General features: G+C 39.8%; 1 protein-coding gene across 10 annotated transcripts in view; it reads left to right on the top strand.

Moving 5' to 3' along the window:
• The window catches only part of CAMSAP2 (calmodulin regulated spectrin associated protein family member 2), a 120,092-nt gene that overhangs the window by 16,452 nt on the left and 89,280 nt on the right, over window positions 1–14,360 (top strand). For 6 of the 10 annotated variants that reach the window (XM_008268680.4, XM_051821088.2, XM_070055073.1 and 3 more), the window contains one exon: window positions 8,641–8,900. In XM_008268680.4, the coding sequence (XP_008266902.2) occupies window positions 8,641–8,900 (260 nt within the window). Of the gene's footprint in view, window positions 1–7,612; window positions 7,674–8,640; window positions 8,901–14,360 lie in introns of those variants that run through there. The other 4 variants (XM_070055075.1, XM_070055076.1, XM_070055074.1 and 1 more) reach the window with 2 other exon arrangements.

A 14,360-nucleotide genomic window follows, 5' to 3' on the forward strand; every position in this document is an offset into this window, starting at 1 on the left:
TTCAAACATACAAGAATTGTACAAAGAACTCCCAAATAGCCTTTACCAAGATTTACCAACTGTTAACATTTTGTCCTGTGTTTTATCATTCTTGCTTTCTCCCTTTCTCTTCTTTCCAAATATTTGTATGTATTTATATGTGTGTGTGTGTGTATATATATAAACAAGTATATATAAGGAATACTTTTTGAACCATTTTGGAATGCAGTAGAGGGGCATTTTGTTCTCTTCCCCATGTATACTTGAGTGTTTATCTCCTGAAATGAAGGATACTTCTCTTACATAATCTCTGTTACAAATCAGAAAATTTACTTGATACATCATCTGATTTGCAGCTCGTATCAGTTTTACCAGTTGTTTTAATGTTCATTATTGCTATTTTCTTTCCCATTCCACAACGCAGTCCAGGATCATGCATTGCATTTAGTTGTTAAGCTTCTTTAGTCTCCTTTAGCTTGGAGTCCTTCTTTAGTCTTTGTCTTGCATGACATTGATGTTTTCAGTACCCTGAGCCACTTTCTGAATTGCCATCATGCCCCTTCCCAGGCATAACCTCAGCTCTTGCCAAACTTCCTCACTCCTTTGTACCCGACCAAGCAGCCAGTGCTCTGAGGGGGACAACTGGACCACCTCCTTCCATATGTTCCCTTACAGTGCTTTGGAGGGGTAAGCCCTCATTCCACAATGTCCCCCTCTATCTTTGGTTTGAATGGCTGGGATGATGAGATTCTGGCATGGCTGCTGGCAGTATCCCAAGAGGAATCCTTAGGCAATATGAAGAACTAGAGGCACATTTATATGCACAGTGACATATAACTACATCTACCTCTTTGTGTATTGAGTTACAGATATATCTTTTTTTTATTTTTGACAGGCAGAGTTAGACAGTGAGAGAGACAGAGAGAAAGGTCTTCCTTCCGTTGGTTCACCCCCTAAATGGCTGCTATGGCTGGCGCGCTGTGCTGATCTGAAGCCAGGAGCCAGGTGCTTCCTCTTGGTCTCCCATGTAGGTGCAGGGCCCAAGCACTTGGGCCATCCTCCACTGCCCTCCCGGGCCACAGCAGAGAGCTGGATTGGAAGAGGAACAACCGGGACAGCATCCAGCGCCCCAACTGGGACTAGAACCCGGGTACCGGCGCCGCAGGCAGAAGATTAGCCTAGTGAGCTATGGCGCCGGCCTAGATACAGATATATCTTAAATGCCTTGTCTTCATACTGACACTTCCCATTTCATCCAGCACTTCAGCATTCCTTCTAGTCTTTCCGTTTTCCACACTTGTGTTTGTAGCTCCCCTGGTCACTGAGAAACCTGGCTCCTATTTTGAGTTTGAAGTTTCTTTGTGACATCCAAGTGAAGAGTTGAGTGGGCTGCTGGCTTATGAGGATCTGGAGTTGGCAAGAGGAGCTTAGGTCTCAGAGTAGTGGGAGCAGTGGAGGTGGAAATTCAAGCTCAGGAATGCAGTAGAGGACTTTACAGCACTTGACACGTTGTTGGGTAATGAAGTGAGGGGAAAGAGGGAGCTGACTTGTCTTGGTACCTTCTGTGAAGGCAAGGCTCTATGTTTAGGGACTTTGTGTTCTCTGAATAAATACTGGAGTGTGCTGTGTTTCAGGCACTGTTGTAGGTACTCCTGACACAGGATAGAGAAGTGTTGTGCTCCTCTTGGCATATTATAATGGGAGAGGCAGAAGTAAAATATTATTGAATAATAATACTTGCTATCTAGAGGGTTAAAATAGGATGATTGGGTTGTTATGGAAGGTATGTCTGAGAAGATGCCATATAACTGAGATCTGAATGAAAAGAGCCAACCAACCGTGTGGTTAGGTGGTGGAGGAACAAAAGTAACAGCTAGTGCAGAGGCTGAAAGCTATGAACTTGGCATGTTCCAACAACAGAAAGATTTGGGTGTCCTTGTGGCGCAGGGGGAAGTGGAGGAAGTTGAAGTCAGAGGAGTAGAAAGCACCACTTTGTGGAACATGGGAAAATAGAACTTAGGGTAGTTATTGCCACTCAAGACCCCTACCAGGTTGAGTGATAAAATCAGGACTTTTCTTTCTAAATTGAAGGCCCATACTTTCCCATTGCCAGATTTTCCTCAAATTTCAAAATGAATATAGATTAACTGAAAAAAAGGTTTGATTTTAAGAGAGAATGCTATTACAGAAATGAAATGGCCCTGGAGAAAGCTGCTTTTCTCAAAATGGGTACAAAGAATAAATTAGGATTGCTAGTGCAGAAAAAGGGAAAGAATTTTTGAAAGAAAATTTGAAATCTGGGAATCCTTTCAGGCAGAGGCTTATGACTAGAATTTTATTATTTTTAAAATTTTTTAAATTTATTGATTGTTTTTTAAGTTTTTATTCATTTATTTGAAAGGCAGTGCCAGAGAAGAGAGTGAGAAAGAGTTAGTTCACTCCCCAGATGGCTGCAACAGCTAGAGTTGGACCAGGAGCCCAGAACTTCATTTTTGTCTTTCATGTGGGAAACATGGTAGGGGTCCAAGTACTTGAGCCTTTTGCTGCTTTCCCAGGTGCATTAGCAGGGAGCTGGATCAGAAGCAGAACAGCCAAGAATGGAACCGGCATTCCTATATGGATGCTGGTGTCCTAAGTAGTGTTTAATCCACTTGCCACAATGCTAACCCCATCACTAGAATTTTCAACAACAACAAAAAATTTTCACTCACTTGTCAAATATTTATTGAGTGCTTGCCATGTAGCAGGCACCGGGTTAGGTGCTGAGGAATTCATATCATGGTGAATAGGACAGACATGGTCCTTGCCCTTTGATCATGTATGAAGGTATTCATTTCAGTATATCCTTGTCATTCATGACATGTCTCACAACTTCCTTAGATTACTGATTCTGTAATTTTTTTCCATGTTATTGACCATTTTTATGTTTTTTGGTTAATTTTGAATTCAGAGTCTGATTTATTTTTTTCTGAAATGTACAGTTTTTTAATTAGCAATGATTACAAACAATTGTTTTTAGACTTGGAAAATAAGGCAATGTTCTCATGATTTAGTGCAATAATATTTAATTTATAAAATGCATTTCTCTCCTACTTCCTGCCTTTTAATTATTTTAAGAAAATCTTTACCACTTGTGGAATATGGATAAAACAGTAGCTACCCTAGCTTTATAAAAAATTGTCTTGAGCAATATTGTCACTACTCCCTCTACCTGTACCTCAAGCATTTCACATGAACGTTAATGTCAAAACTTAGACCTATCCAAGATTTATAACATGATTAACTGATTTCTGCTTATGATGTGGTATACAAGAAAAACTTGTCTCTTATTGCAATTCTAGCAGTATTATTTCACTCAGTTTTTCCACAAGTGTTGCTTTCTTGCTTTTTGTGTTTGGGAGATAAGAAGAGAGTAAAATTTCTGATCTTTATTTTTGCCTATTTATTTTTTAAAAATGCTGTTTCAGTTTACTTTTTAAAAAATGTGATATAATTGCAAGTTGTTTTAATAAAATAAGTGTAACATTGGTAAAATGATAGACATTTTTAAAGTTTTCTCTTTTTTTTAACCAAAATTTTTTTATTTGAAAGGCAAAGTGATAGAAAGAGGGAGAGTGTTGGAGAGAAATGGGTCTTCATTCACTGGTTCACTCCCTGTATGGCCACAACAGCCAGGGCTGAGCCAGGCTGAAATCAGGAGCCTGAAACTCCATCCGCTCTCCTACATGGGTGGCAGGGACCCAAGTACTTGCTTGTGTTTTTTTGTTTGTTTGTCTGTTTGTTTTGTTTGTTTTTAATTTGCTGTTTATCCCAGGTGCATTAGCAGGTACCTGGATTGGAGATGGAGCAACTGAGACTGGAACCAACACTCCAGGATAGGTCTCTCTTAGTAGGCATATTTAGTTTTCTTTTTAAAGATTAATTTATTTATTTGAAAAGTAGAACGAGAGAGAGAAAGGAAGGGACACAGAGAAATCTTCCATCTGTTGGTTCACTCCCCAAATGGCCTCAACAGTCAAGTCAGAGCAATGCTGAAGCTGCCAGGAACTCCATTCTGGTCTCCGCATGGGTGGCAGAGGCCCAAGCGCTTGGACCATCTTCTGCTGCCTTCCCAGGCACATTAGCAGGGAGCTGGATGGGAAACAAAACAGCTGGGAATCAAACTGGTGTTCAGATACAGGATACTGGCATCAAATAGCATTTACTACACTACAATGCTGGCCCACATATTTAGTTCTTGAAACCTTGTTTCTCTTAAAAAGGCTGCTTCCAAGGTATGTTACAGGGCCAGATCGGTTAAAGAGATTCTCCACGAGGCCTAGTAGAGCCGTGGGGTAAGGTCTGCCCTGAGACTTGAGAAGCGAAGAACCACCAATATACAGTGCCAGCCTGGGGGAGCTACAGGCATGAGACTCCAACCTGGGTGAGCTGTATGGACCAATGTCAGCAACGCCGTAGAGTCAGGGCTCCCGAGGTCTTCATTTCCCACCCCAGTACGCCCTGAAGGGAGGAAATGGAGTCAGACGTTATTCTCAAGTTTTATGGTTTAGTTATTCCACCTACTAGGTTTTAGACTTCCTTGGGACCTGTTTCTCCTTTCTTGCTGCTCCATTTTGGAAAGAGAATGTTTATACTGCATCTGTCCCACCATTGTATTTTGGAAGTAGGTAACTTGTTAGATTTTATGGACTCTCAGCTGAAGAGGAATTTACTTAGAATTCATTATTTTTTGATTTTCTGCTATATTTGATTTAGTTGATTCTCTGGACTTGGACTATGTTGTGTTTTTTGTTTGTTTGACAGGCAGAGTGGACAGTGAGAGAGAGAGAAAGGTCTTCCTTTTGCCATTGGTTCACCCGGCGCACTGCACTGATATGATGGCAAGAGCCAGGTGCTTCTCCTGGTCTCCCATGGGGTGCAGGGCCCAAGCACTTGAGCCATCCTCCACTGCACTCCCTGGTCACAGCAGAGAGCTGGCCTGGAAGAGGGGCAACCGGGACAGAATCCAGCGCCCCGACTGGGACTAGAACCCGGTGTGCCAGTGCCGCAAGGCGGAGGATTAGCCTAGTGAGCTGCGGCGCCGGCCACCTAGACTATGTTAACATTTTATTGGGGCTATTGGGATGGAATTGTGGGGAGCAACTCAGACTAGACTAAGTTACTGGAATTAAGACTTATTCTATGCATCTGCTCTCCCACAATATGGCGCTGTGAGAGGAGTAAACAACTTTTACACAGCTGCCTCCAGTTCAACCAGTAACCTGCAGGAGCTGATCCCGCTCCTGATTGGAGGAGAGCAGCGTGCTTGGTTGTGGGTAGCAGAGCTGGGATTGGTGGAAGAGGACTATAAAGGAGGAGAGAGACAACATACACCAGGAACACCGAGGAACATCTGAGCAGCCCCCGAGAGAGCCGGCTGGCGGTGTGCCGCTCCTCCGCGGAAGTGGGGAAAGTGGCAGGGGGCACCGCCCTCCCACGGAGGTGGGTTGGTCGGTAGCCAACCCGGGAAGAACCAGCAGCAAACCCGGGAAGGGCCGAGCAGACAAAAGAACAGTGCAGGGTCCTGTGTCGTTCCTCCGCGAAGAGGGGGAGCAACAGGAATGAATGTATTTAGTATGTGAGCAGGATATAGTTTTGAGAGGACAGTGTTGAAATGCTATTTGAATGTTTGTCTCCTTCATAACTGATGTTTGTATTTGATTGCCATTTTAACAGAATTAAAAAGTTTGACTTTTGATTGTGCCATATAATGCCATTATAAAAGACATGATTAATGCCCATTAAAAAAAAAAGAAACCTTGTTTCTCAAGTGACCTATTTTATAATATTTAGTATGTAGCTTTACATTCTTTGGGGGTTGAAAAATCTGTTTTTGTCATATTTTTGAAATTTTTTTTGGTTTGCTATGAATCTTTGGGGTTTATTTTTTTCAGTTTTTAAAATTTATATAAGGTAAACAAATTCAAACAGATTTAGGGACATAGTGATACCTCCCACTCTACCCTCCCTCCTGCCCACTTTCCCACCTTCCTCCTTCTTTTCTAATTCTTTAAATTTTTACAATGATATACTGTCAGTTTATTTAATAATCATAACCTTAACCCTCCACTAAGTGAAGAACTCAACAAATAATAAGAAGGAAAAAAACCCTGTTCCTCAACAGTGGAGACAAGGACTATAAACAGTAATAAAACCTCAAGTCAATTTTGTTCATATACACTACATTTTTAAATACTCTTGGTTACCACAGAACAGGGAAAACATATTTGTCTTTTTGGGACTGTCTTATTTCAAGTATAATGGTTTCCAATTGCATCTATTTTGTTGTGAAAGACAGGATTTCATTCTTTTTTATGGCTGAGTTGTATTCCATAGTGTATATATACCATATTTGCTTTATCCAGTCATTGGTTGATGGACATCTGTGTTGATTCCATATCTTAGCTATTGTGAATTGAGCTGCAATAAACATGGGGATGCAGATAACTCTTTCATATGCTGATTTCATTTCATTTGGGTAAATTCTAAGGAGTGAGATGGCTGGGTCATGTGGTAGACTAATTTTCAGATTTCTGAGGTATCTCCATACTGTCTTCCATAATAGTTGTACTAGTTTACATTCCCACCAGCAGTGGATTAGGGTACCTTTTTCCCTATATCCTTGTCAGCATTGATTGCTTTTTGATTTCTTTTCTTTCTTTCTTTTTTTTTTTTTTTTTTTTTTTTTGACAGGCAGAGTGGGCAGTGAGAGAGAGAGACAGAGAGAAAGGTCCTCCCTTGCCGTTTGTTTACCCTCCAATGGCTGCCGCGGCCGGTGCACCGCGCTGATCCAAAGGCAGGAGCCAGGTGCTTCTCCTGGTCTCCCATGGGGTGCAGGGCCCAAGTACTTGGGCTATCCTCCACTGCACTCCCTGGTCACAGCAGAGAGCTGGCCTGGAAGAGGGGCAACCTGGACAGAATCCGGCACCCCGACCGGGACTAGAACCCTGGGTGCCGGCACCGCAAGGCGGAGGATTAGCCTAATGAGCCGCGGCGCCGGCCTGTTTTTTGATTTCTGTATGTATTTCTAACTGAGGTGAGGTGAAACCTCACTGTGGTTTTGATTTGCATTTCCTTGATGGCTAGTGATCATGAGTATTTTTTCATGTGTTGGTCATTTGAATTTCGTCTTTTGAGAAATGTGTGTTCAAGTCTTTTGCCCATTTCTTAACTGGATTGATGGTTTTGTTGTTGTTGAGTTTCTTGAGCTCTTTATACATTCTGGATATTAATCCTGTATCAGTTGCATGGTTCGCAGATATTTTCTCCCATTCTGTCGGTTGCCTCCCCAATTTGTTTAGTGTTTCCTTTGGCTTATGGGTATGCCTTAAGAAAATGGAGACAGTCCTCAGCCCCTGTCTTCACCTTGGGATCCTGGCAAACCCTTGTTAGTTTTGAGTCTGTTCATCTAGATAATTTAGAGCTAGAATTCTGTTATCAGTTTTGTGTTTTCAGGCAAGATAACCTCTCTTCTTTATTTTTCAAATGGGGATAAGAAGGTTGTTAAGATTATATGTCAGAATCGTGTTTAGGAGTGTCTGACACGTAGAAGTTCCTTAGTAAGTATTACTAGTGTTGTTATTTATCTGTATAGGGTCTGATTTGCCAGTGTCACCGTGTTGTAAAGATCATGTGTGAAAATGAATCTAACAGTGGTAAGTAAATTTTAGGTGGATGTATGTAGGTATAATAGATACATTTATAATCTTGATAAGGAACACTATTTCCACAGCTAATATTCAGATACCACATCACCTATATTAGTCATTTTTAAATTGATACAGAAAATATAAACCCATCGTGCATACATTTTTATAAGTTATCTTAAAGTGAGATAATTTACTTTTTACAGTTGTTCTAAAAACTAGCCTCTATTAGTTCCTGTGATACTAAAATTTAAATGAATACCAGCACTATATATTCTGTAGTTCACAATGCTGAGGCAACTAAATTAAGTTTAAGATTGGCTCACTGCTAACTTAATAAGGCTATGAAGGAAGGAAAGTATTTTCAGTTATTAAGTAAGAATAATATTTTTAGGTGTCACCAAAAACCCTGATTGATGCATCTCCTTTGACCTCATTCCGGAGTCCTGTATCTCTTGCTGCTTATTGGGTATTTTTACAATCATTTCAAACTTGTTGAAACCTGAGTTAATGATATTGCTTCCAGAATTGATGCTGCCTCTAATTTTTTTTTTTTTTTCATATTCTGAGGTCGCAAGGCTTAGCAATCTCTTCCAATAGCTGTTGTAGTGCATTTCCTGGTTGATCGCTTGTATGTGAGGATATTCACTGAAATTAGTTTTTAGGAATCTCAGCTTATCTGTATCAGGTTTGATTATGTGTGTGGGAAAACTTTTGCCAGAACCACTGGGCTAAAAAACTTTTCTTCTTGTTTTCTTTGTAATCCCTTTTTGGGATATACTCATCTCCTATAAAGGAAATTTGTACCTTTCTCTCATTGTAGATTATATGCCAAGGAATTATAAATCATCTTGTCATTTAAAGATTATTGTTATTTTTAGAGGAAACCTTATGTGATGTAAATACTAATTATTAAATTAAATTTTGTTTCTTTTATAAAAACCTTATAAGAGATATTTTTCCTTAATCTTTATAGAAAATGTGCCAGAGGAACTTCAAGAACCATTTTACACAGATCAGTATGACCAGGAACACATCAAACCACCTGTTGTTAATTTGCTTCTATCTGCTGAACTTTACTGTCGTGCTGGGAGTCTCATTCTCAAGAGTGATGCTGCAAAGCCCCTTTTGGGCCATGATGCTGTAATGCAAGCCTTAGCACAGAAAGGTCTTTATGTCACCGACCAGGAAAAGTTGGTAACTGAACGAGATCTCCACAAGAAACCCATACAGATGGTGAGTCTTTATATACCCAAGATTATTTTAAGTTTGAAGTGCATATTCTTAAGTATGAATTGTACTGTAAAACAGAGGGGAAATGTTTTGAAATTAAATTATCTCTGCCTAGAATTTTAAAAACTTTTTAAACAAACTTCATTTCTAAATTCAGAAAGATTTTAATAGACTATTTTGGAATGTTTGTTGCCATCTAATACCAGAAGGAAACAATTACATAGTCTCCAGCTACTTTAATGTAATTTTTATTTAAAAACTTATTTTTTCCTAGTAGAGACTGGGGACAGAAAGTGCATTCTTTATAGTACTCGCTTATGTGATTGAAAAACTTCTTGGTAAATTTCTGTGTATCAGATACTTTAGTTTGTTTAATATTTATTAACTCATTCTTGTAAAAAACACATGCAGAAGGGCTCTAACCTGGCGTGGGACAGGTGTACAGGAGAACTCTAATGGTCACTGGAGACATAAATCCAAATGTTTAAGCTAATGCTTTTTCAGTCTGTTTTACTGCTTTTGTTAAAGTTTCACAAACTAGATATCATCAAAAATGGTATTAGAAAGAAAAATAATTTTGTGCATTTTATTAAATCTGATCTTAGAGTAGTCATCTTGCTTTACAAGAAGTGGAGGGTTACATATAGAAGAATTTATCAAGAAATTATGAGATTTAAGAGGGGGAAAATTAGTTTACAAGTCTAGTACTAAATTAAGTGTGACCTACTTTGCTTTCTACCTGTTTTCCTTCTTTAAAAAACTTATTTTGATACTACTAAGAAATAGAGAATAATATTCAAGAGTAGTTAATGGAATTTAGTTACAGATTTCCAGTAGAATTATTAGTGATAACTACCAATTATTATTTTTAGATATGAGATTTCAACTTTTATTGACAGCTCCAAATTCACCTTATGAGTATCCTCTGACTTTTATGCATCTGCTTTGTATACATCTCATGTATGTGAACAGTTTGTCAGCACCATGGGCAAGCAACATTCTGATTAGATGTCCTGTCAGTATGTGTCACATTTAGCTCCTCCAGAATCACTCCACTACTTGGTTGCTCCCATTGATGACTTAACCTCCACTATCTTAAGGCCAAGCGAATAGTTGAAAGCACTTGGATGACTTCGTGAATCCTTGTTTCCTTAGTAACTGCTCTTCAGCATGGATACATAGGCATTAGATAACCTATTTGTCCTTAAGTAGGTCATCTATTTTAGATCCTCTTTAATAATGTAACAAACTTACCATATTAGCTATATTTTTAGTGCAGTTTGTATGTGTGCAGATAGAGTATGAAGATGCAGAATTAACTTTAAAATGAGAGGTTTGGTGGACAGCTAATTGCATTACTCAGGCTTCTTTCACACTGTGTTGATCCTGTTGATAGCTGTGAATGCATTTAAATAATATTTAAGGAATGTAATTTAAATAATACAAAATTTCCCTGTTTCTGTAGTTGTCTTACTAGTTCTAGCTCTTGTGGGTTGTTAGAACTTGGGAACTTCCATCTCTTCTTAACCTTATACTTTACATTTTGATAACAATTTAAAGTTCTCCAATTATTGTGATGTTTTGATTGATGGTATTATAATATTATGTTATAATTTTCCTAAAACCTATGTGAGAAAATTTCCCAAATTACTGGTGAAAAATTGTTCCTTAGCAAACCACTGTTTTATTTTGCTGTTTTTTAGAGTAAAATAAGAGTTATATAAGTATTATCTTTTGCTTTTTGGGAAGGATCACAAAAAATGTTACTTTAAAATTGCACTGAAGGTGTTGATCCCTTCACCAGCATTTTCTACCTTTCTATTCTTTTGGTAATTTTGGCATGTTTATTCCTGTGTGCTGCCTCACAGCTTTTTTTGGGGAAAACAATGTATAGTGGTGGCAAAAGCATTACGTTAACATCTTAAGAAATAATGTTACTACCAACCAATTCTTTTGATCAAAGTCTCAGAGAATATAAAATTCCCAGTGAATTATCTGTGAGTATATTGAGTTGGTGGGTTTTTTTTAGAAGATTATACACCAAACTTTGTTAATTTTGGTTTCTTCTGGAGAATGCGATTGGAGAGATAAATGGAAACTTACTTGTTTTCCTCTGGGGAATGAGATCAAAATGGGTTGAAGAGATAAATGGAAACTTATTTTTTACTTGGTTTATTTCTGTACTTTTAACTTTTTAATATAATTATACTATTTAATTTTTTGTTATTTATTTTTGAAGATTTGTTTCTTTATTTGAAAGTGATAGAGAAACAGAGAGAGAGAGAGATCTTTAACCTGCTGGTTTACTCACCAGATGGCCACCATGGCCAGTGCTGGGCCAGGCCAAAGCCAGGAGCCAGGAGCTTCATCTTGGTCTCCCACGTGGGTGGCAGGGGCCCAAGCACTTCAGCTGTCTTCTGCTGCTTTTCCTGAACTATGATCAGGGAGTTGGATCAGAAGTGGAGCAGCCAGGACATCGGCTCCCATTATTGGATGTTGGTGTTGCAGGTCGTGGCTTTACCCACTATGCAACAGTGCTGGCCTTATTTTTAAATGGGTGTTTGGCCTGGTGATTTAGCCACCGATTGGAGTATCCCCTACTGAATTGGAGTGTCTCATTTGAGTCCCAGCTCTGCTCCTAGGTCCAGCTTCCCTGGGGTGGACTATGGGAGACAGCAGTTACAGTGATTGGGTTCCTGCCACCTGAGGGATAACCAGTGGAATTCCTGGTTCCCAGCTTAGCCTCTGGTCTTTGCAGGCATTTGGGGAGTAGTGAGCCAGCAGATGGGAGCTTTGTCTGCCTTTCAAATAAAATTTAAAAAATTTAGGGGCCAGCACTGTGGTGCAGTGGGTTAATGCCCTGGCCTGAAACGCCGGTATCCCGTATGGGTGCCAGTTCGGGTCCTGGGTACTCCACTTCCTATCCAGCTCTCTGCTATGGCCTGGGAAAGCAGTAAAAGATGGCCCAAATCCTTGGACCCCTGTACCCACGTGGGAGATCCGGAAGCAGCTCCTGGCTCCTGGCTTTGGATTGGTGTAGCTCCGGCCGTTGCATCCAATTGGGGAGTGAACCATCGATGGAAGACTTCTCTCTCTCTCTGCCTCTCCTCTCTGTGTAACTCTGACTTTCAAATAAATAAATAAATTTTAAAAAATTCATATGGAAATGATCATTCCCTAAAGTAGAGTGCCTTACATGTCTCCTAGATATTTTTGGTGGTCAAATTTTTCAAGAAAAATGAGTATCCTGCTGTTAGCCTTTAAGCAGATTTAGTAAATTAGAATGAATATTGAAGGCTTCTCTAAATGACTGAATTAGAGTATCCTATAATGGCAGTCCAAAGTTTTAGGATATCTTCTGTGGTTCATTTTAATAACCAGTCTTTATAAAAAAGCAAGTTTGACTAATAAACAAATCTTATTAATTTTGTGGTGGGGATTGAGAGGCATTTTTATATTAAAAATGTTATTTTGGTAAATGTATGCTTTTAAGCAATGTAATAAAGTTTTAAGATTGTAGCTTTTAAAATGCTTTTGCGAATAAAACATTTTAAATTAAAACTTTAAAGTGGTTTTAAAGACAGATTTTGAGAGAGAAAGAGCTCTAGCTTTATTCATTTATTCATTTATTTATTTGAAAGGCAGAATTACACAGTGGCAGAGGCAGGGAGGGGGGCCCTTCCATCTGCTGGTTCACTCCCCAGATGGCTGCAATGGCTGGAGCCGCACCAATCTGAAGCCAGGAGCCAGGTGTTTCTTCCTGGTCTCCCATGTGGGTGCAAGGGCCCAAAGGCTTGGTCCATCCTCCATTGCTTTCCCAGGCCATGGCAGAGAGCTGGATTGGAAGTGGAGCAGCCAGGACTTGAACCGGCATCCATATGGGATGCCTGCAATGCACAAAGGTTAGAACACTGCTTTGGATGGCCACATCCTGTATCAGAGGTTCTGGGTTCAAGTCCTAGCTTCATTCCCAATTCCAGCTTCCTGCTAATGCACATCTTGAGAAGCAGCAGTGATGGCTCCAGTAGTTGGTTACCTGCCACCCATCTGGGAGGCCAGGATTAAGTTTCCTCCTTCTGACTTCAGCCTGCCCACTCTGGCTGTTGTGGACATTTAGGGGAGTGAAGTAGGGTAGAAGTGCCTGTCTCTGCCTATAAAATAAATAAACAAAAAAAGTCTTCTGTATTCATATTACTGAAAATGTATTTTCTTACATTATGTTTGAAAGTCAGTAATTAAAGTTCGTAATACCTTGAAGTTTATTTCAGCACATAAGCATTATCTGTAAGACTTCTGGAAGGAGTTGTAATTGTGATCTGTCTAAAGAATATTACAAGTATGTGAATAAAGTACAATTGTAGACAGTATACATTTGGCTCTCCATATCTTTGGGTTCCGCTTCTTCATATTCAACCAACTGCAGATCTGTATTAAGTATAAGTAACCTAGATGTGATTTGAAGTATATGGGAGGATATATGTAGATTGTATATAAACTCTATGCTATAAGATAGAGGACTTGAGTATTCACAGATTTTGGTGTCCATGGAACTGATCCTGCATGGATGCCAAGGGACAACTCTGCAGTTACAGGGTTAAAAAATGAACAGTTCTGAGAGCCAACATTAATATATGCTTGAGATAACATTTAACGTATGGCTGAGTGGTGACCAGAGAAAAAGTTGTAGATGTTAAAATCATAGGTGAATGTCGCTCCCCCTTTTCGCGGAGGAACGACACAGGACCCTGCGTTGTTCTTTTGTCTGCTCGGCCCTTCCCGGGTTGGCTGACGTTCCTTCCACCTCCGTGGAAGGGCGGTTCCCCCTGCCACTTTCCCCACTTCCGCGGGGGAGCGGCACACCGCCAGCCGGCTCTCTCGGGGGCTGCTCAGATGTTATCCGGATGTTCCCCTTAGATGTTCCTGGTGCATGTTGTCTCTCTCCTCCTTTATAGTCCTCTTCCATCAATCCCAACTCTGCTACCCACACGCCGAGTACGCTGCTCTCCTCCAATCAGGAGCAGGATCAGCTCCTGCAGGTTACTGGTCGAACTGGAGGCAGCTGTGTAAAAGTTGTTTACTCCTCTCACAGCGCCATATTGTGGGAGAGCAGATGCATAGAATAAGTCTTAATTCCAGTAACTTAGTCTAGTCCGAGTTGCTCCCCACAGGTGAACATTTTGCAACCAAAATTTGTTCCAGCCCAAATTATGTTATGTACCAAATTATTTATCAAAATAAATACTGGTATTCAGGGTGATGTGAAAATGGAAGATGTTGTGGCAAATGGAGCCAAATGCTAAAGATGGTAGCTTAAGAATACAGGAAAGCTTTGAACTTTATTCACAGTAAAAAAAAATTGTATGGGGATTGCATTAATTTTATCAGGTTGAGCTGGGGAGTTTGATCAGTGTCATAAAATCTTAAATTTATATAATTTTACAGCTTTCAGAGGGAACCTTAAAA

This window comes from Oryctolagus cuniculus, chromosome 13 (assembly GCF_964237555.1).
Source record: "Oryctolagus cuniculus chromosome 13, mOryCun1.1, whole genome shotgun sequence".
NCBI classification, from domain to species: domain Eukaryota; kingdom Metazoa; phylum Chordata; class Mammalia; order Lagomorpha; family Leporidae; genus Oryctolagus; species Oryctolagus cuniculus.